Source organism: Aythya ferina (genome assembly GCF_964211825.1).
Source record: "Aythya ferina genome assembly, chromosome: Z".
Taxonomy (NCBI): domain Eukaryota; kingdom Metazoa; phylum Chordata; class Aves; order Anseriformes; family Anatidae; genus Aythya; species Aythya ferina.
Window position 1 is genome coordinate 40,683,918 of NC_140299.1, and position 22,025 is coordinate 40,705,942.

The 22,025-nt window shown below is 41.0% G+C and overlaps 1 protein-coding gene across 6 annotated transcripts in view; it reads right to left on the bottom strand.

The window, feature by feature from the left end:
- Window positions 1–8,458: 8,458 nt before the first annotated feature.
- Window positions 8,459–22,025, bottom strand: part of PRUNE2 (prune homolog 2 with BCH domain) — a 137,656-nt gene continuing 124,089 nt past the window's right edge. For 2 of the 6 annotated variants that reach the window (XM_084505456.1, XM_084505454.1), the window contains 7 exons: window positions 21,163–21,294; window positions 20,921–21,007; window positions 17,291–17,389; window positions 15,202–15,237; window positions 14,642–14,680; window positions 13,061–13,108; window positions 8,459–10,783 (listed from right to left, as the gene is read on the bottom strand). In XM_084505456.1, coding sequence (XP_084361582.1) covers window positions 10,762–10,783; window positions 13,061–13,108; window positions 14,642–14,680; window positions 15,202–15,237; window positions 17,291–17,389; window positions 20,921–21,007; window positions 21,163–21,294 — 463 coding nt within the window. In that variant the 3' untranslated portion in view covers window positions 8,459–10,761. The remainder of the gene's footprint in view (window positions 10,784–13,060; window positions 13,109–14,641; window positions 14,681–15,201; window positions 15,238–17,290; window positions 17,390–20,920; window positions 21,008–21,162; window positions 21,295–22,025) is intronic. The other 4 variants (XM_084505457.1, XM_084505455.1, XM_084505458.1 and 1 more) reach the window with 4 other exon arrangements.

Below are 22,025 nucleotides of genomic sequence, written 5' to 3' on the forward strand. Positions count from 1 at the left end.
AGCTGCCGGTCGGGTTAAACCACGACAGTCTTTTTGGCGCCCAACGTGGGGCCCGAAAGGTTGAGATAACGGCAGATCTGATCAGAGTGTGTTAAACTAAAATTGGTGTAAGGATTAGACCTGCTTAATAGTCACTTGTCATGATGCTGATTGCTTTAATCACAACTCTGCTGCGCCTGTTTTCCAAATTGAGTATTATAGTACATTATTTTCCGTATTTGCTCTCTGTAGTGTTGTTTCTCCTCTCTGGGCCCTGGTTTCAGACCATTATGGTACTAAGTGTTATAGCAATGGCTTATGAGACGATAAGATATCTGGTCATGACTCTAACTTGGTATTTATACTCAGTAACATCGTGGACTCTGTACTTTGGAAACAGCATCTTGGGAACTATTAGCAATTATACCTATTGTTTTTCTCCATTAGAGAGTCAATCTGTGGAGGGGAAAGGGGAGGATATTTTTCCTTACTTGCTTACTCTCCCTTTCTCCTTCACCACCCCTGTATCCTCCTGGGTCACTCTGCCTTCCTCCTTCACCACCCTCTTATCCCCTGAGCTTGTCACAATAGCTCTCCAAGATATTGAATATTTCTGGAATACTCAGAATACCATAGTCTTGTTGTTCTGCCTCATGAATGCACTTCAGATTCTGCTTAAAGTTAAACAACTACTTATGAAGCTCATCCGGAGATCTGCCCGGAGGCAGTATAGTTGTGGGTGGCAGGGAGTATGGGTGGATATGGGCAGGCATCTAGAGCAGTTGGCACCCCCAGTGTGTTGGAAATTCACCCCTGAACAATGGCAAAATCCTCAAAAACTGGCAGAATGCTTGAAAAAAAGGTGTAATGATTCTGGCAGTTCCAAAGTAACACAAATCATTGTAACGTGTTGGGGCCTGGCTCATGCCTATCGAGCTGCCATTGATACTGCTGTCAACTTAGTGACAGACCCTGCGGCCACTCCAAACCCTGTGACAGATCCAACGGCCACTGTGACCCCTACGGTGGATTCTGCAGCCGCTCCAGTCCCAGCTCCTGCAGCCGCTCCAGTCCCAGCTCCTGCAGCCGCTCCAGTCCCAGCTCCTGCAGCCGCTCCAGTCCCAGCTCCTGCAGCCGCTCCAGTCCCAGCTCCTGCAGCCGCTCCAGCCCCAGCTCCTGCAACTGCTCCAGTCCCAGCTCCTGAAGCTGCTCCAGCTCCAGCTCCTGCAGCTGCTCCAGTCCCAGTTCCTGCAGTCGCTCCAGTTCCAGCTCCGGCCGCTACTCCAGTCCCAGTTCCTGCAACTGCTCCAGTCCCAGCTCCTGAAGCCGCTCCAGCTCCAGCTCCTGAAGCCGCTCCAGCTCCAGCTCCTACTGCTGCTCCAGTCCCAGCTCCTGCAACTGCTCCAGCTCCAACTCCAGCTCCTGTAGCCGCTCCAGCTCCTGTGGCCGTGTCAGAGAAACGAGCTGTAGCAGTGCAAGTTGACCCTGCAGAGGGCATTCCAACCCCTGTGGCAGACCCTGTAACAAAGTCAGAGAAACGAGCAGTAGCAGTGCAAGCTGCCCCTGTAGAGAAGGTGAAAATATGGTATAGAAATTCAAGTCGTTTAGAACGCAGAGAGTCTTCTGCCAATCCAGGTAAGGCTTCTGCCAAAACTAAGTATAGAGATGACGAAGATGATGACGACGCTGGGCCGTCAAGGATTCAGGAGGAGGAAGATGAGGATGCCGAAAGAGCAACAGTAACTACCCGAAGCCTAAACGAGCGCGAGCTACGAGATGTACGAAAAGATTTTGGTCGCTGTATAGGTGAGCAGCTTGTCACCTGGCTGCTCCGGTGCTGGGACTCTGGAGCCAATTGTGTGGAATTAGACGGCAGGGAAGCCAAGCGGCTGGGATCCCTTGCTCGAGACGCCGGCATTGACAAAGCAATTGCAGATGGAGCACGACCCACCAGCCTCTGGAGGCGTCTCCTCTCAGCTGTGAGGGAAAGGTATCCCTTCAAGGAAGATATTTTATGTCTACCAGGCAAGTGGACCACTATGGAGAAGGGAATCCAGTACCTGAGGGAATTAGCCGTACGGGAAGTGATTTATGAGGATCCAGACCTCAAACAAACATCCACAGATCCAGATGAAGTCAAGTGTACACGACCCATGTGGCGGAAGTTTGTACGGAGTGCACCATCATCATATGCCAGCTCATTGGCAATAATGGCCTGGAAAGAGGATGAGGAACCCACAGTGGGTGAAGCGGCTAAACAACTCCGGCAGTACGAAGAAAGTCTCTCCTCTTCCTTACAGGCCTGCGTCTCAGCTGTGGAGAAACTTTCTGAAAAGGTTCACCAACTTGAAGAGAATCTATTGTCCTCCCCACCTGAACCAACCAGTGCCCACCGACCAAAGGAGAACACTTGGGAGAAACTTTCTGAAAAGGTTCACCAACTTGAAGAGAGATTATTCTCCTTCGCACCTGTACAAAGCAGTGTCTCAGCTGTCAGGGGTAGGCGTTCACCCACACAAGGAAGACGATATGGTGGGTACTCACCCCGTGCCACCCTGTGGTTTTACTTACGAGACCATGGAGAGGACATGAGAAAGTGGGATGGAAAATCTACCGCGACCCTAGAGGCACGGGTACGTGAGTTGCAAAAGAAAACAATCAGGAAAAAGGGATTCTCCGAAAAGTTTGCTGCTCCAACTTCCAGCAGACAGTCCTTCAAACACAGAAACGAGGAAGATTCTGACCAGGATTAGGGGGGCCCTGCCTCCAGCCAGGGGGAGGAAAGGGACAATCGAGTTTATTGGACTGTGTGGATTCGATGGCCTGGCACATCACGCGCACAGAAGTATAAGGCTTTAGTAGACACCGGTGCACAATGTACTATAATGCCATCGAGCTATAAAGGACCAGAGCCCATCTATATTTGTGGAGTGACAGGGGGATCTCAGCAGTTGACTGTATTGGAGGCTGAAGTGAGTCTGACTGGGAATGAGTGGGAAAAGCACCGCATTGTGACTGGTCCGGATGCTCCATGTATCCTTGGCATAGACTATCTTAGAAGAGGATACTGCAAGGACCCAAAAGGGTTCCGGTGGGCTTTTGGTATTGCTGCCTTAGAGACAGAGGGCATTAAACAATTATCTACCTTGCCTGGTCTCTCAGAGGACCCCTCTGTTGTGGGGTTGCTGAGGGTCGAAGAACAGCAAGTGCCAATTGCTACCACAACTGTGCACCGGCGGCAATATCGCACCAACCGAGACTCCCTGATTCCCATCCATAAGCTAATTCGTCAATTGGAGAGCCAAGGAGTGATCAGCAAGACTCATTCACCTTTCAATAGTCCCATATGGCCAGTGCGAAAGTCTAATGGCGAGTGGAGACTAACAGTGGACTATCGCGGCCTGAACGAAGTCACGCCACCACTGAGTGCTGCAGTGCCGGACATGCTGGAACTTCAGTATGAACTTGAATCGAAGGCAGCCAAGTGGTACGCCACAATTGATATCGCTAATGCATTTTTCTCCATCCCTCTAGCAGCAGAGTGCAGGCCACAATTTGCCTTCACTTGGAGGGGAGTCCAATATACTTGGAATAGGCTGCCCCAGGGGTGGAAACACAGCCCTACCATTTGCCATGGGCTGATCCAGTCTGCACTAGAGCAGGGGGAAGCTCCTGAACACCTGCAGTACATCGATGACATTATTGTGTGGGGTGACACAGCAGAGGAAGTTTTCGAGAAAGGGAAGAAAATAGTCCAAATCCTTCTGAAAGCCGGTTTTGCCATAAAACAAAATAAAGTCAAAGGACCTGCACGGGAGATCCAGTTTTTAGGAATAAAATGGCAAGATGGACGTCGTCAAATCCCAATGGATGTGATCAACAAAATAACAGCTATGTCTCCACCAACTAACAAAAAAGAAACACAGACTTTCCTAGGTGTTGTGGGGTTTTGGAGAATGCACATCCCAAATTACAGTCTGATTGTAAACCCACTCTACCAAGTAACTCGTAAGAAGAATGAGTTTGAATGGGGCCCTGAACAACGACAAGCCTTTGAACAAATCAAGCAGGAAATAGTCCATGCAGTAGCCCTTGGGCCAGTTCGAACAGGACCAGATGTAAAGAATGTGCTCTACACTGCAGCCGGGGAGAACGGCCCCACCTGGAGCCTCTGGCAGAAAGAACCTGGGGAAACTCGAGGTCGGCCTCTGGGGTTTTGGAGTCGGGGATACAGAGGATCTGAGGCCCGCTATACTCCAACTGAAAAGGAGATATTGGCAGCATATGAAGGAGTTCGATCTGCTTCGGAGGTGGTCGGTACTGAAGCGCAGCTCCTCCTAGCACCCCGATTACCGGTACTAGGCTGGATGTTCAAGGGAAGGGTCCCCTCTACGCATCATGCAACTGATGCTACATGGAGCAAGTGGGTTGCACTGATTACTCAGCGGGCTCGAATAGGAAACCCCAGTCGCCCAGGAATATTGGAAGTGATCATGGACTGGCCAGAAGGCAAATACTTTGGGATATCATCAGAGGAGGAGGTGGGTCGTGCTGAAGAAGCCCCACTGTACAACCAGTTGCCAGAGAATGAAAAGAAATATGCCCTGTTCACTGATGGGTCCTGTCGTATTGTGGGGAAGCATCGGAGATGGAAGGCTGCTGTATGGAGTCCTACGCGACGAGTTGCAGAAGCTGCTGAGGGAGAAGGTGAATCGAGTCAGTTTGCAGAAGTGAAAGCCATTCAGCTGGCTTTAGACATTGCTGAACGAGAAAAATGGCCAGTTCTCTATCTCTACACCGATTCATGGATGGTAGCAAATGCCCTGTGGGGATGGTTACAGCAATGGAAGCAAAACAACTGGCAGCGTAGGGGCAAACCTATCTGGGCTGCTGCATTGTGGCAAGATATTGCTGCTCGGGTAGAGAACCTGGCTGTGAAAGTACGCCACGTAGATGCTCATGTGCCCAAGAATCGGGCTACTGAAGAACATCAAAACAACCAGCAGGTGGATCAGGCTGCTAAGATTGAAGTAGCTCAGGTGGACCTGGATTGGCAGCATAAAGGTGAATTATTTATAGCCCGATGGGCCCATGACACCTCAGGCCATCAAGGTAGAGATGCAACATACAGATGGGCTCGTGATCGAGGGGTGGACTTGACCATGGACGCTATAGCACAGGTTATTCATGACTGTGAAACATGTGCTGCAATCAAGCAAGCCAAACGGTCAAAGCCTCTTTGGTATGGAGGACGATGGCTGAAATATAAATATGGAGAGGCCTGGCAGATTGATTACATCACACTCCCTCAAACTCGCAATGGCAAGCGCCATGTACTTACAATGGTGGAAGCAACCACCGGATGGCTGGAAACATATCCTGTGCCTCATGCTACCGCCCGGAACACCATCCTGGGCCTTGAAAAGCAAGTCCTATGGCGACATGGCACCCCAGAAAGAATAGAATCAGACAATGGGACTCACTTCCGAAACAACCTTATAGACACTTGGGCCAAAGAACATGGTATTGAATGGGTGTATCACATCCCCTATCATGCACCAGCCTCCGGGAAAGTTGAACGATACAATGGCCTGTTAAAGACTACCTTGAAAGCAATGGGCGCTGGGACGTTCAAAAACTGGGATACGCATTTGGCAAAGGCCACCTGGTTAGTCAATACTAGGGGATCTACCAACCGAGCTGGACCTGCCCAATCAAACCTGTTACGTACTGTAGATGGGGATAAAGTTCCTGTAGTGCATGTAAAAAATATGCTGGGTAAAACAGTCTGGGCTACTCCTGCCTCAGGAAAAGGCAAACCTATTCGTGGAATTGTTTTCGCTCAGGGACCTGGATATACTTGGTGGGTGATGCAAAAGAACGGAGAGGTCCGGTGTGTACCTCAAGGAGATTTAATACTGGGTGAGAATAGCCCATGAACTGAATTGCACCATGTTAAATAGTATATTATACTGTATGTTATCACTACCATGATTACTATAGGTGACTAATTAGAATGTATGGAAAAGAGTGTAACCTGAGCATGACATAAATGGTATGGAATAAGGGGTGGATAGATGTCCTGGTTTCAGTTAGCACAGAATTAATTTTCTTCCTAGTAGCTGGTGGAATGCTGTGTTTTGGCTTAGAATGAGAAGAGTGCTGATAACACCCCGATGCTTTAATTGTTGCAGAGCAGTGCTTATACTAAGCCAAGGACATCTCAGCCTTTGCTCTGTCCTGCCAACGGGCAGGCTGGGGGGTGCAGTAAGAGCTGGGAGGGGACAGACCCAGGACAGGTGACCCAAACTAGCCAAAGGGGTATTCCATACCATCTGACGTCATGCTAAACAATATATAGGGGTGGCTAGCCGGGGGGAGGGGGCCGGACTGCTCGGGGTTAGGCTGGGCATCGGTCAGCGGGTGGTGAGCAATTGCATTGTGCATCACTTGTTTGTACATACTATTATTACTTTCGTATTATCACCATTGTATCATCATTATTATTATTGTTATTATTATTTTGTTATTTTTTTTTCCTGTCTTATTAAACTGTCTTTATCTCAACTCACGGGCTTCACTTTCCATTTCTCTCCCCCGTCCCAGAGAGGGAGGGGGGAGGGTGAGCGAACGGCTGCGTGGTGTTTAGCTGCCGGTCGGGTTAAACCACGACACCCTGACAGCCAGGACTGCTGATAAATGAGGGAAAGCAGCTTGTTGAGCACTTCTGCCAGCTCCCTCAGTACCCTTGGGTGGATCCCATCTGCCTCCATAGACTTGCATACGTCTAAGTAGTTTGGCAGGTTGCTAACCTTTTCCTTGCGGATTATGAGGGCTTCATTTTGCTCCCCATCCCTATCTACCAGCTCAGGAGACTGGGTATCCAGAGAATAATTGGCCATTCTGCTGAAGACTGAGACAAAGAAGTCATTAAGTACCTCAGCCTTTTCCTCATCTCTTGGCACTAATTTTCCCTCCACATCCCATAAAGGATGGAGATTCTCCTTAGACCTCTTTTTCCTGTTCGTGCATTTGTAAAAACATTTTATTGTCTCTAACAGCAGTAGCCAGATTGAATTTACAAGCACTTCTTGTATATGAGATAGCTGTAATGAAGCCTGTTTCTGAGATCCAGTTTCAGCCCTAAATTATCAACATTCAAGTTTGATAAATCTTCATATCTTTCAAAGACTTTGCACTGAAAAGGTCTAAGAGCATTTATAAAGTTGCTCGCAGGTGAATTAAGAATCCATGGTTATCCTGTTTTAGCTCTTACATGATGTCTCAGTGGCCAATGCTATGGGCCAGCCATCCAAAAGTCACCCAGACTTTAAAGTAATGGCAGTGCAAACTGACCAGTTTGAGATTTAGGTAGACTGGGAGAAGAATGGTCATATGGGACAGGTAGATGAGAGGACTGAACATCCATCATCTCTGATTGACTTCAATACAAAGTCAAAAAGTATGTTAAACTGCTCATGGTGGTTTCACAGTGAACGCATTTCTGCCCCAGTGCTTTTGGTTTCTGCCTAGCATATACAGTGGAATGAGACTATCCATGCATTTGATTTTCAGGTAACAGTACAGTCACAAATGAGACAGCAACTTGTATTTTTTTCCAGGAACAATTCTCCTAGTATCAGCAAAGGATCTCCTAGTATCAGCAAAGGACTGATATACGTGAAGGTGAAGAGTAACATCAGGTGAAACAGAATTGCCTCAAATTTTGATTTTTAAAGAACAAGTAGAGAAGAATGAATGAAAAGAAAAAAAAAAAAAGTTTGTATGTGTATATAGTATAACTATGCAAAGTACTGTGAATTGAAACTGTCAAGGGTTTCCATGCACCCAGGGAATAAAGAAAAAACTTGGAACTGAAAAGAAATACTTCCAGTGGTGGACTGAAGTTCTTTATTTCTGATTCATATATATATATGCATACAATGATATCAGATATCCTTGTATTGCTTAATCTATAATTTAAATCAGCATAGGTCTTTTAACAAAAAAAAAAAAAGCAACTATTGATTTGTATTTGATCTGAGCACTCTCATACATGGTAGAAAAAATTTTTATATAAAAGATTATAACTTTGTGATTACATGTACTATATTCCTTTTTCAACAAACTACTAATTAATTAATATTGATACATTATTGTTAATATGATATATAACTGCCATATCATAACATTAAAAAACTTTTTAAAATATATTAATAAGCAAAGACAACCACACCTTGTTCTTGCAATCATTTTTGCACCATCACACTGGTGATGTGACACCTGGCTTAAACAAACTCCTACCTTCTTAGGCTGCCATTATTAGTCTATCAACGTTCATCAAATTAATTCTTATGTAGCTTTGCTGTTTAGTGATTCTACACAAAGCCTTTAGAATGAAGTTCACCTCTGGGCTGCCATCCAATGTTAAGTGGTATGTAATGTCTTCCAACCCATTTATGTCCCAAAGACATGAAAATTTGTGCTGAACTTCTGCTTTGTGGTGAACTTCTCTTTCAGCAAACATTCCTCTCACATACAGCCTAACACAAGTCAACTTGTCCATTCTAGTGGCTTGAACTACAAGTTTACAGATGTGGTTTCATGCTATAAAATGCTCTTCTGATCTAGATCTAGCTTAATTAGCAACTGGAAGTTAATACAAATATTAATTTGTACATAAAGCAATATCCCCAATATTCTAAGTGACAGCACTTTTATAAGGCAGACACAAGCCAAGATTCAAATATCTGAGAACTGTGCAAACTATCAGATCCTAATGACGACAAGGTCTGGTTATAGAGCAGCAACAATGGTCAGCAGGATTAGGCCCTCCCTTGAATGTGAAAGTTAAGAGGGACTGACAGAAAGATGTGATAAAACAAGCTAACTAGAGTGACAGATAAAATGCACCAGCTGACAGTAGAGAGAAGGATTATAGATGTGCAGATATTTCAGTTTTGTTGCTGGCAGATAAGTAAGCATTTGGCAACCTCTTGCCTTTCTGACAAATTTGTCAAACTTCATTACAGTAGCTGAGCAACTGCACACAGTGATGGATGCTTGCTCCCTTGCCTACAGACTTCCTCTTGCAAATATAAGATACAAATTGACACAAATGGAAATGTGCAAACCACAGAACAAAATTATCAACTTTTTAAATGAAGGACGAAATACAATTTTCACTCTCAGTTTAGATCCTACTGAAAAATCAAGGCTTGTGCTGTCCTGACTTTTGCTTAAATTTCATTGCCCAAGCAAACTTTGCTTGTCTTCTGTTTAATTAATAATTCTGGACTGGAAGTGGGACTGGAGTTAGTGCATACATAAAATGAAAATTATGACTTCTAAGGATTACTAATTAAAAGACAAGTAGAGAATCCACAGATGTAATTCTAGGGCACATGAAAATCTCTTGAAGATGGGAATAATATTTCAGAGAGCGCATAATTCTGTTACTTCCATTAGGACATCCCACTAGGTAGATGAGTCAGCAGGTTTGGCAAGTGCACACAATATGTTCATTGGGGGAAGAGAAAGCATTGGTCATACTCTTGACTTTTTAAAGCAGACAAGCAGAATTCACTCAAGTAATAATTTGCACTGTCTTGCAAAAGAATGGTCTGAGCCACTACAGTTATTTTCCATTTGAGTATCAGAACTTACTACAGAGTCTTTCATCGCAGTATGCAGGACAGCAGCAAACAACAAATACTTGCTTTTTTTTTTCTTCTTTTCATGTTTATACCGATATGTTTTATGATACAGACAACAAACTGCATTGTAATACTTATTTTTGATATTAGGCATACTTCAAATAATACTTCGACATATATTTCTAACAAATGATTGTGATTCCCAACTTTAAATTTATATATTTACCTTTCAGTCGTTAGTTGTTAGCAGAAAATACTAAGTGCATTTTTTTTGGTATTCATAGCATTAGCCTTTGTGATTTCAGTTAGGATGCCATTCAAAGAGTCATAACTTAAAAAAAAAAAAAAACACTACTGGAAAAGCATTAAAAAACAACAATAATAAAATAATTAAATTCAAAGCCTTTTAGAACATCTGACAAAAATTTACAGGATTTGCTACCTCTCTAAAAGCTATGCTTAAAATAAAGAAAAAAGTAAGTGATTAAAATTATTTTGTTAGTCATTTGTCCTCTATGAAGTGTCTTTAATAACTAATTATTATTTTTAGAGTATCAGGCCTTTCTGTGAGAAAATAAAAAGTTATTAGGGTTAAATGAAGATGGGAAGACTTTTCATACAGCAGAAACAAATACTTTAAGGAAAATCCTGCATTGTTTCTAGGATTATTTTTTTTTTCAACAATAAGCCTGCTGCTGCTCTTTGAAACAACTAAGCTAACATTTATTGTAATAATAACAATTCAGTTATGCATAATGTTAATATGCTGAAGACTGAACTAAAACAAAAATCTACATCCTCATTGACTCATTCATGAGGCATACTGTTGGTAAAACATAATTTTAAACAGAAATTACACACATTTACAGAAAACAATGCTAGATGATATAGTGTTCCTAATGAAAACTCTATTTCTGAAAACAACAAATAGGTAGGTCCAAATTTTTGCTGTTTCCATGGCAACAGGATTGGCCCGTTTGGTCTTCTTAGATTCCAAAATGGCACCAAAAAAGTCATACCACAAACAAAATGAACCAAATTGCCTATTGCACACCATGGTCACAGGAGTCTGGGTGACGAAAATCCAAGCATGCTCTCTTCTTCAAATGTTTGGCAGTGATGCTTGTTATTTCAGGGTCATGTCAATGCTACATATTAAAAAAGAAACAAAAAAATATGAAAGAAAGGACATTAGTGGGATGGTACACATGGCCAGTCACTTCCACAATCCCAGCCTCCCGCAAAGTGTTGAGCATCTCATTTACTTAAATGCATCAGTGTCAAATAATTTACACAGATCCTACCTCACTTACGTAGAAAATACAGAATGTTGCTGCTTTCTTGAAACCTATTAACTACATGCACAGCAATTTCAATCTGAGTAGCATTGGACACCAGCCATGGAAAGATCCACCGGTGGGATGACACCACAGTAAGGTAAGACATGGGTGCCTCTAAGAATATTTCTATGAGTATGGTTTTGGCATTTAGTGCAAACAAGTTGTCAAATTCTTTGGAAGTATTCTTTTGAATAAGAAATTGTCATCCCAAACATTGCATCAAGACACAATTTCCCTCTTGGAACACATAACTGAAAAACATCTTGAATATTTATGACCTCTGAAAGTCACTATCAGTTATAGAACACACAGAATTCTTCACAGTGGATTATTTTATAGTGAAACCTTTTTAGAAGTCACGGGGTAGTGGAAGATGTTAAACAAAACAGTATACAAAAGAGCATGACAATAGATATGAAAAAAACAACAGCAGAAGCAACCTAAGAGGTGGGCAGACTCCAGAGAGGTTTCAGCAGAAACCATACAGAAAAAACGGCTGTGTAAAACTGCTGTGATCATTGTGGAGATATTTACACAGGAAATCCTGAAGAAATTACACCAGAAGTGTGTGATACGACCACAGGAAAATTACTGACACTTCCAAAGGAAGATACATATTTATGCAGAGAAAACAAATGTCGAGAATTGACATTAATTCAGTCACAGCTATACTTGCTTAAGCTAAATACAATTTTTCTTCTCATATTGCTTTTTATAAGCTGCTCAGTGTCTTTTTGTGAAAAACAGAAAGTTTATTCAAGCCACCAAAAAGTTTACACCATAAATAGTCTTTAACAGGTTATTTATTTTTTCTTCTCATACTTTAAAAAAAAAAACAGTTCTCATATTGACTCATTACAGAATAAACTGTATCTGAGAAAAAAAATAAAAATGTTTAGAGATTTTATGTCAACAGCTCAGGAATCAAGACTTTGATTTTTAATTCTAACCAGGTATAACACTGTGGTAGTTTACTGAAGTATGACTTTATTTGAAAAAAAAAAAAAAAAGTGGCAAAAAAGCTCCCTTTTGTTTATGCACCTGTTTTGCTGTATGTACTTCTGGTTATTTGTTTGCTTACTTCAAGTGACGGGATCTTTTACCGAAGAGTCAGGTGAACGCTATTTCCTGAACAGTATTTCCATGTGAGACACCAGTGTGTTACTAAGTAACAGTCAGGTGGGCAGGGACAGCAAAGTCCACAATCACTACTCCCTGGTACACACTGGGCACAGTGCACAGTACACAGACTGCTGCAATGGCTACTCCACCTGACGTGCTGTTCCAGCAAACACACAGTTTGTGCTCGTGTGACATGCTGTGGCTACAAACATCCTCACTGATGTGCAGTGAGAACAGAGCAGGTTGCATGCTTCGGTTACGGCATGACAGAGGAGCAGTATGTCAGAGGAGACATGTTCCCATTTCCAAGGGAACCAGTCTGGCTTTGAAAGTGAAAGAAATTAAGAAATTGGAATTTATTTAGGCAAATAACTATGAAAAAAGCTGAGATGCAGAAAAAGCAAAGAGAAGAAAGGCATCAAAAGGACAACCCAGAAACTGAAGTCAAAGAGAAGACTCTTTAAACCTCTTGGTGAGAAGGGCAAGTGTACTGTGTCTGGCTGTGATGTTAACTTTCCCTGCAGCAGCCCATACAGTGAGAGAGCAGTTGTGGTGTTTAGCTGCCTAGCACGGTAAAACCACCACAGTCTTTTGAGACTGCAAGATTATCACCCTTTGAGAAAAACCCATGTGATTATCTTCCCTCTGATCATGTTGCATGATTTCTGTCTTTCACATAACTTTTCTTTAAGTCTTCCACATAACCTGAAGATCCTCAGGCTAAGAACTGCATCTGTCTCTGAAAATTGTCAAGAACACTTCACACATCTGCAATGCAAATAGAAAAAATCTCAACTGCAGTGTTTTTTCTGCTTGCATGTATTGAATCAAGTTCCTGAAAATAAACAAAAGAGCATTTAGTTCTCCAGAAAGCTTTATGGAGTCTACCCAGTCTCTGTTCCTAGTAATATGGCTGTGAAATAATGTTGAAAGAAAATGACAGTATTAGGCACAAATTCTTACTCCTGTTCCACTGAAGTGATTTCTGGATCATTTGAGAGGCAGCTAGTTCTGGGCACAAGGAAAAAAGAGGAAGCAGTAAACATTTCTTCTGTGTTTCTTTCTTTCTCTCTTCAAATATGAAATCTTATTTGGGGGATGTAGTAACTAACTGTAGTGAGTACCTTTGGTTGCACAAACACAGAAATGCTGTTGACAGGAATCTAGTGAGCTTTGTGCCTACAACACAAATTAGTTTGTATAATAATTTTTTAAGATATTTCTTTAGGTTGGGGAAGCAAAACACACTACAGTGACTTCATACATCCAACAATAACAGTAATTAATGGTAACTCACATGAATGTTTAGTTCCCCTTTCACGTGTTATGCTGCAGCCTGCCCTGTTTTAAACTGAAGGCTTAACAAGAAAACAGTTTTTTTTTTTTTTCCCCACAGTTTTCATTGCAGTATTATCCAATGTGTTTGAAAATGTTTGAATAGAATAGATAGAAATTACATTTCAGGGTTGTGTGGGTCTTTTGTTTAACTCTTTTGTTTAACAAAATGTACAGGTGGTATCAGATAACTACTTATATGATTTTATTGCTTCTGAGGCAATTTAATTGTTAGAATCAAAAAACATTGGCAAGTGTTTCGGATATTTCACTTTGGTCATTTTAAAAGCTTATCTCAGGAGAGCTTGTGAAAAATGTGTACTACACAAAAGGATAAAAAATTCTACAAAGAAGTTGAAAGATGAAAATTCTGAAGTATATAGGTTAAAGAAGAGTTAAAGGAAGGAGGCAGAAAAAAAAACTTTAAAAAAACAAACACCCTCTGGTTACAAAAATTGCAGGGAAAATGTCACACTTGATTCCCTTCTGTGGAATCCTGTATAAAGGATGCATAGAAAAAGTGCAAAGCATAAATGATCTCTAAGCTTAGCTTAGTGAATCAAGGACTGTGTCCTTCCAGTTCAAGATTTTTATGGTACTTCACACTGTGTTGCCTTAGCATCTTAAAGCCAAATTACAGTTGTGAGTTTAAAGTACCTGATCATCATCTGACACTGATTTATTAAGTTACCACAGGTGATACAATATTATCAAGTATTAATCCACTAGCCCTTCAAACCAACAGTGGAAAGAAAGAAGTTACTACTTGCCTTAACAGAGAATGTGATATAATAACCATTGTTAACTTCGTAAATTGTAAAAAAAAAATAATTTTCAAAAAGAATGATATGAACCTCCTAAGAATTATTTGAACCATGTAACACAGCACATGAAGTAGAAAAATGCTTAATAAACCACTGTAATGGAGTAAAAAAGTGACTTAAATCCTCCCTGTGACTGTAAAACATTGCCAAAAAATAGCAAAACTTTTTTTTTTTTTTTTTTTTTAAGAGTGTGCTTACTTCTTTCTGTGACCCAGCTGTATAAAAGCAGGCTGCTTACAGTGAGAGGGGAAGTCAATTCACAGATGTGGAAACTTACACAATAATTGGAACTATGAACTGATTGTTGTACCAAACGTATTGCATTCAATCCATCCCTGTGAACCAAATAAATATAATGCCAGCATCCAGCTGAAAGCTATCTTACTTAGCTGTTTCTGAAGCTTCCCTCAGCTCTTCATCCAGTCTGCATGAGTAAAAGTTATTGATATAAAGAAACAAAGAAGCAAGCAGAGCATAAGAGAGAAGCAGAGCAATAGCAAAGCAAAGAACAAATAGAATACATGCTTCTAAAATAGGCACCCAGTATTACGCACAAACCCTGAGGCTCTTCAGTTTACTATGATATTATTTATTTCTATTCTCAACCCAATCTTAATTTGCAACTCCTTTTAAAAATTATTTGGAGGCAGAAACATAAAAGCAGCAGGGATCTGAGGCATGCCCAGTGGACAGAGCTGAAAGCATTCAATTGCTCTATCAGATAGAATCAAAGTAGCTGCAGCCTGGGCCAAATCAAGGACATTTACAGTTGAGTAGGTTTTGTTTGCAAAGGAGGCTGATCTCAACAGCTTGAAGGGGAAAGTAGGATTCCACAACATTGGAAGGCCTCTCTCATTCAGCTATTGAGGTCACCTGTGGGTGAAAGGCTGTCACACAGATTCAGTCTGCTATGAGCAGTAGCATGGGCTAGAAAGCAAGTTTTACCTCATTCTTCTCTTAATACACTTCTCTTCATCATACCTTACAAGATAAGAGTGGGTGAAGGAAGAGAAAAGACATGCAAGTTCATATGATACACCAGGCATATTATATCTCACTTCAGTAAAAAACTACCAGACAACAACACAACCCAAACCCTGGCATAAACCCACATACTTGCTACAGGTGGGGTTCCTCATAACCACAGTGGTATGTCTGTTCTTGCTGGTAGAGTAATTAGACTGCTGAACGGTGCATTTTGTATTATTTTGTTACAGTAATCCTCCTCAACCTGAAGCAGAAGGGAAGCTAACACCTGAATTCATCTCTGCTCTTCTCCCTTTGGCATGGGAGTAACCACTCACTGTGCCTTCAATTCACACCCACTTCATATCACATCATGACATTTTGATAAAGCTTGCCACCAATGGGCACATTTGTCACATTTTGATTTTTGTCTTCAGCAAAATCATGATCACTCATCTGGCTGCTGATGACAAAACACAGGCAGTTTGCTAAAATTTCTTAAGCTCTGAATCCTAGTCTCCACAGACCAGTGCTGTGATTATGTCACCTTTGGTTTCTGAGGTGAATGGACTTTACAGTCTATAGGGAAGAAAAGAAGTGTGTAACACAGGATGCGTGCACTGCTATAGATAGTGTAACAGTGAAACACAGCAAGGAATGCAAATAGAGAAACACATTGGAGTATTAGGATAAGGTCTGTATTAAAGAGGACAATTAAAACTGTTTATGGAAATCAAAAGAGAGAGGACAGGAATCAGGGAGAGAGGGAGGCTGAAGGAACTGTAGGGATGTTAAAACATCTTGGTCATCTCTTACCAGGTGACCAATGACCTCTGTGTTCTACTTTCCTTGTACTTCTACTTTTTTACTCCATTTCTAAGGCAGTCACAAAACCAAACAAATTTGAGTGAAAGTCCCTCTCACACCTGATTTCATGACTATAAATTACTATTTTTACAAGTGCCATGCAGACCTGAGCTTCACACTTCCTCCCTGGATTGACACCTCAAGAATCAGAGCAATCACTGGTCTGATGAAGAGCTCATTATGCTGCTTTCACCTCTGTGAGGCATGTGTGAAAACTCCTGCCTGGGCTGAAGAGATCTGTGACAGCTCCAAAATAAGCGTTCTTCATACCAAGTCACTGATAAACCATAAGGAAAATATAATCATACTTGTCTATTTACTCACCAAAACAGAATGCTTGCCTGTTCAAAACCTAGTATATTTAATAAAAAGAAGAAAAGCAATACAGTCCCCAGCAGCAAATCTTTGTAATAATGACTAACATGAAAACCATAATAGATTTCAAAGGTTTTCAGTCTAGGTATACCACTTCAGTTTGTTTTGATATCTGAAAAAAAAAAAGCCAGCTCACTTGAGTAATTGAAATTAACTTCCTTCAGAACTACCTGCATTTAGGAAACCTATAAACTTAAGAGGCAAGAACTGAGCCATTGTTTTTCAGTGGCTTTGTTTGAAACATCAGAGATCAACAAGAAAATGAATGGTGAATCTGGGTTGTCAGTGTCTTTTGAACAAGATTATCTCTGAATTATGGTTTCAGTTCAAAGTTCTGTATTGCTAAAACTTAACACTTCTACTTAAACATTGGTAAAAGTTATGCAAAGACATAGCATACATGTAAGCTGATAACTAACTGTAGAAGGGTCAAACTTTCCTATTTTCTTTCTGAGTTACAACTAGCGAATAAACAGTCTGTTCCAACCCAGATTATATAGGCATAGATGTGATGAAAGGACTATGAGCCTGAAATCTTGTCTTCATTTTACCAGTAGTATTATTTGGTCCAACACAAAACTTTCCTCTTTCTATAAGCTTTGGTTCCTCTAGGATTGCATATTTATTGCGCTTTGTGTTTCAGCAACACAGCGTTTTCCTTCTTCAGGGTTTAATAGTGGAGTTTTTTTTGTGGAACAACACATAAGCATTTGTCACAGAATCAGGTAGAGGTTTTCTATTTTTCTTATAGTTGCTGAAACACTGTTACTAGTTTGTGAAAATAGTTTCTCTTAGACCAAGTACATTCTGTCTCTACACCACTTACTTTACAATACTATCCGGTATGTGCACGTATTCCATTGGAATCATCTCACGAAGCTCTGCCAACGTGTTGACGTACTGTATTTTACTACTGAACTTAGAGCTGAAACACAGAAACAACATATGTCAATTGACTTTTCTCCTAAGTTTGACTGACCATATGCATACCTGATGCCTAGTTAGACTGAAATCAAGACTAGACGTTATTTTTTTATTTTTTTGTTCTTTGGCTAGGCTAGATTACAGTATTTAGGACAGTATTATAAAATTGCAATGCCTACATACTAGGCAATGAGATTAGTTCTGCAGTTAGGAGATGTATTAAAATTACAAAAAGAACCAAATCCTCTGCAGCACACATACATTTAAAAAAAAGATGGAAAACATTCACTTAAGGTGATCATGACAAATTAGCATTTATATTTAGCTATGATTCTCAAACATAATACAGCTGAATATCCACATTTGTTTAGATGAGTACACATCTGATTGGGTATGTGTGTGCCTATTCTTACTGCAGTGACTGATTACAGGGAAATACTTCCCTTGTTTAGTTCAGCTGTGCATAATGATCATTTATTGTGTTTGAGAAATGAACACTGAGAAAAAGGCTAAGGGTGTTGAGAAAGCATACTTTAAAAATATAAACTACTCACTTATTTAACCTGAATTATTTAATATGTATTAGCTTAGGTGAAATCTCTCCTTCTCATTTGACTCATAAAGCAATCATCCAAATCCAGCTCTGGTTTCGTTTATATAGTCTTTCAACATCAGTAACAGTGACAGATTGAGCATAAATTTTCTTAACTGTTAGGCCATGTAAAACACGATGTATTTTTTCTTATTCACTGATGATTTGGGGTTATGACCAGACAATGTGAAGCATCTGAAATAGCTCTGAGCAAAAGGTTACTTCCCCTCACATTACCATACATATCTTTTTATGAAGGCAAAGTGAGACAGCTAAAACAAGAATACATGAAGGTACTGTGAATAGTTAAGGTCACCCACTTTCATTTCTCTTTGTACACACACACACATTCAGCACACACACTGGAGCATGCCAATGGTTATGTTTTAAGATGAGCAAATCACCCATAATCGTCCAATGAAAGACATAGTAACAGATAGATAATTCTTAGCATTTTATCCAAAATGTAACTATAGTCTGGACCATCTGAACTGCCAACTATAGTAACTTGGCAAGCTGGAAACCAATCAGAAGCTTCTACAGACTGAAATAAAACCAGAACCAAAAACAACAAAGAAAAAAAGGAGGAGAAGGAGAAGGAGAAGGAGAAGGAGAAGGAGAAGGAGAAGGAGAAGGAGAAGGAGAAGGACAACAAGGAGAAAAAGAAAAAACTCTCAGTGACTTGACTGTCCCTTGCCGTTTTGCTGTCTTTTAGTTTCTTGATTCCTACTGGTTTGCCCTGTATCTCAGCTGAAACAGAATTAAAATTAAGTGGCTTAGCTATCTTACTATCTTGGGACCTTCTCTCCTTGCCTTGGGAGCAATTCATTTCTTACTCTAAAATTCCCACAGTACATGTCAGTAGTTCAGTGAACAGCTCTGGGCTAGCAAACTATGATATAGCCATTGGCCTTCAGTCTAATCAAGTTTCTTTCTCCTTACATAGTGATTTTTACTGAATTAACTGTCTCCTTTTATGCCTTCCAGTTTTTTTACTCATCTCTCTCACACTGCTCTTCTGTCCTCAGAGAGGGGTTCAGCTTTCTTACATCCTCAACTCATCTTCCAAGTTGATGAATAGAAACCAAGTTGAAAATGAGTCAGCAACGTGCGCTTGCCTCTAAGAAGGCTAATGGTGTTCTTGGGTTCGTTAGGTAAAGTATCACTAGCAGATCAAAAAAGGTGATCCTTCCCCTCTACTCAGCATTGGTGAGGCCTCATGTGGAGTTCTGGGCCCCCTAGTACAAGAGAGACATGGACATACTGGAAGGAGTACAACAGATGGTGACCAAATGATTGAGGTGCTCTACGATCAAGAGTCTGAATAACCTCTCTTATGAGGAGGGGCTGAGAGAACTGGGACTGTTCAACCTTCAGAAGAGGAGGCTCAGGGGCAGATCTCATTGATGTCTATAAATACTTGAAGGGAGAATGCAAGTAAAACAGAGCCAGGCTTTTTTTATTGGTGCCTAATGATAGGACAAGGGGCAATGGACACAAACTGGAACACAGGAGGGTCTAACTAAACTTCTTCACTGTGAGGGTGATGGCGCACTGGCACAGGTTTCCCAGAAAGGTAGTGGAGTATCCCTCCGCGGAGATCTTCAAGAACTGCCTGGACATGGTCCAGGGTAACCTGCTGTAGATGGTCCTACTTGAGCAGAGGTGGTTGGATCAGATGGCCTCCAGAGCTCCCTTCAAGCCTTAACCACTCTGTGATTTTACCATGTCACATTGGCCTTATGCCTTGCACACCTTTTTTCAGCTCCCATTTGCACTTCACATTCTTCTGCTTCTGACTGAGACTCAATCTACCTTTTGGCTGGAATGGAGATTTGTAACTGGTCTCTACTGTATCTAGTTATGGACTGTTAACTTTGTTTGTCAAACTGTTTAGAGTGAACTTTATCACCAGTTTGGAAGTGCAAAATGTGTGGCTGCTCCTGGCCATCTCAAATAAATGACTCATGAATTCAAACAGGTGGGGCATATTTGATTTTACTGTCTACTCTTTTATCTGGAGCAAATAGTAAGCCAACTGAAACATCTCAGACACCAAATGCATCTAACTGAATCCCCTGTTATTACTGTTGATAATTCCAGGTGCTGGTTCCTGTGTTATTCTAGTATTTTCAGTTGTCACTTTCTACTTGGTATTGAAGTCGTCACATGTGAAAGAAGAATCGCTGTTATGATTGCCTGTTGCAATTAAGCAGCAGTGCGAGAAGTCATTTTCTTCTCCATTCCACAGTTACCCTGTCAGGACAGCGCACCTTGTGACAGACACTTTCAGCGTTCTCGTCTGTATTCTCAGGGTAGACATCTCTGCTGTCTCTCATGTGTAATTCTCTGTGTGGCTTCTGTACACAAGACGCCACTCCTCTTATTTGAAGCAACTCTTTCTCACGCCTGTCCGTGTGCTCTCCTGATCTCAGTGTTCCAGCTGTATACTTGTCCACCTTCTTCAAAAATTTTTGAGGTCTTCTGTATCTAACACTTCTTTGTTTTTAACCAATCAAAGTATTTTTGGTGGCAGAAAACCTTTTATTTGGAACCAGGTCAAATAGCTCAGGGCAGTCCCCTTGAATGAGCAGCAACTAACTTTTTTAAAACCAGAACTATAGCTTAATCTTGTTCAGTAGTCATCGTTTTTTTACAATGGACTATCACCATATATAGACCCCCTTCCTACAAGCCTTTAAATAGGCTCAGAACAAAACAATTTTAAAGAACTTATTTACCAATTCTTCATATACATATTGTACACAGCTGCATTCCCACACAAATCAACTTTTTTCCCCACTCACTTTAGGGGAAGTCAACTTTAACTGTCAAAATCATCCCAGCACAGATCAGTGAGAGATTAATAGCCATTTCTGTTGATTTAGAGTGCTTCTGTATTCTTAGGGACATAGCATTAAACCAGTATTCACTACATACCTTATAAAAGGTCGTGTCACAGCCAGGATTGTCCTGATAAACCATGATGGATGGACAATTATGAATGATTTCAAATTCTTCCTCAATCTAAGAAAAAGAAAATCAACAGTTTATTAAGAAAGTAAGAAAATACAAAACATACGCAAAAATCATATACACTGAACATTGTCATACAGGGGAGCAACAGAAATGGACAATGTTTAAAATAATAGGTGTGGATCACAAAGGAAAATACTACCCACCGTCGATCAATCATTTGGTAACATTTTTTCATCCAACCCAGTCCAGGCATCCTCCTCCTTGGTGTTGCTCCATTCAAGTATACAATCATATAGTCTTCTGCTACCATCAGCTCTAAGGTACTGATTACATACCTGATAAGAGAACAGAAGTGAGTATGTATTTTAAATTACGGATTTAAACACAATAAAAATCAGTCTACTAGGAATGTATCAAGGCCAACCAAGATACATGCCAACTGTCTTTTGGCAAGACAGTGTTTTATTTTCTTTTAAACCAAGAGCAGACTTTCAGAACTGGTCACCATACTACCTACCTCTAGAACTATGACTAGAAAACCACAATTCTAACTGTTGAGAAATGTGTCTTCATTATTAATTATCATGTTTGCTTAATGCAAAAATAATAAGGGTCAGGATAAGATACTTTTCTACAATTATTATGACCTTCAGATTACTGCGGCTGAATCTGTGACTGCAAGCTATAAACCTTTTGTATCTCAAAGCTAATAGAACTTGACTATCAACTTGCCTTCCAAGGGGACAGTGTACTCCATGCCATTACTTCACTTTGTGATCAAAACGTTTCAAACACTCATTAAATTTTTCAGCTCTGCATTGAGACAGACTATCCCCCCCAGGGCCAAATTCACCTAGAAGAAGCTGGGTAGTCAGTCAAACGAAAGGGTAGCTTTAAATTCTTGGCCAGGACTATACATATGGATGCTTTGCTCAGTTTTAGTAATCCCTGCCTCACCTGGGAGCTCTTCATCACCAGAATGTTTAAATTGTTCTCTCTGCCTTCCAGCCCCAAGGCATGTCTGCCTAAAAACTACAGTGAAAAATTACTGAGTCACACCTTAGAA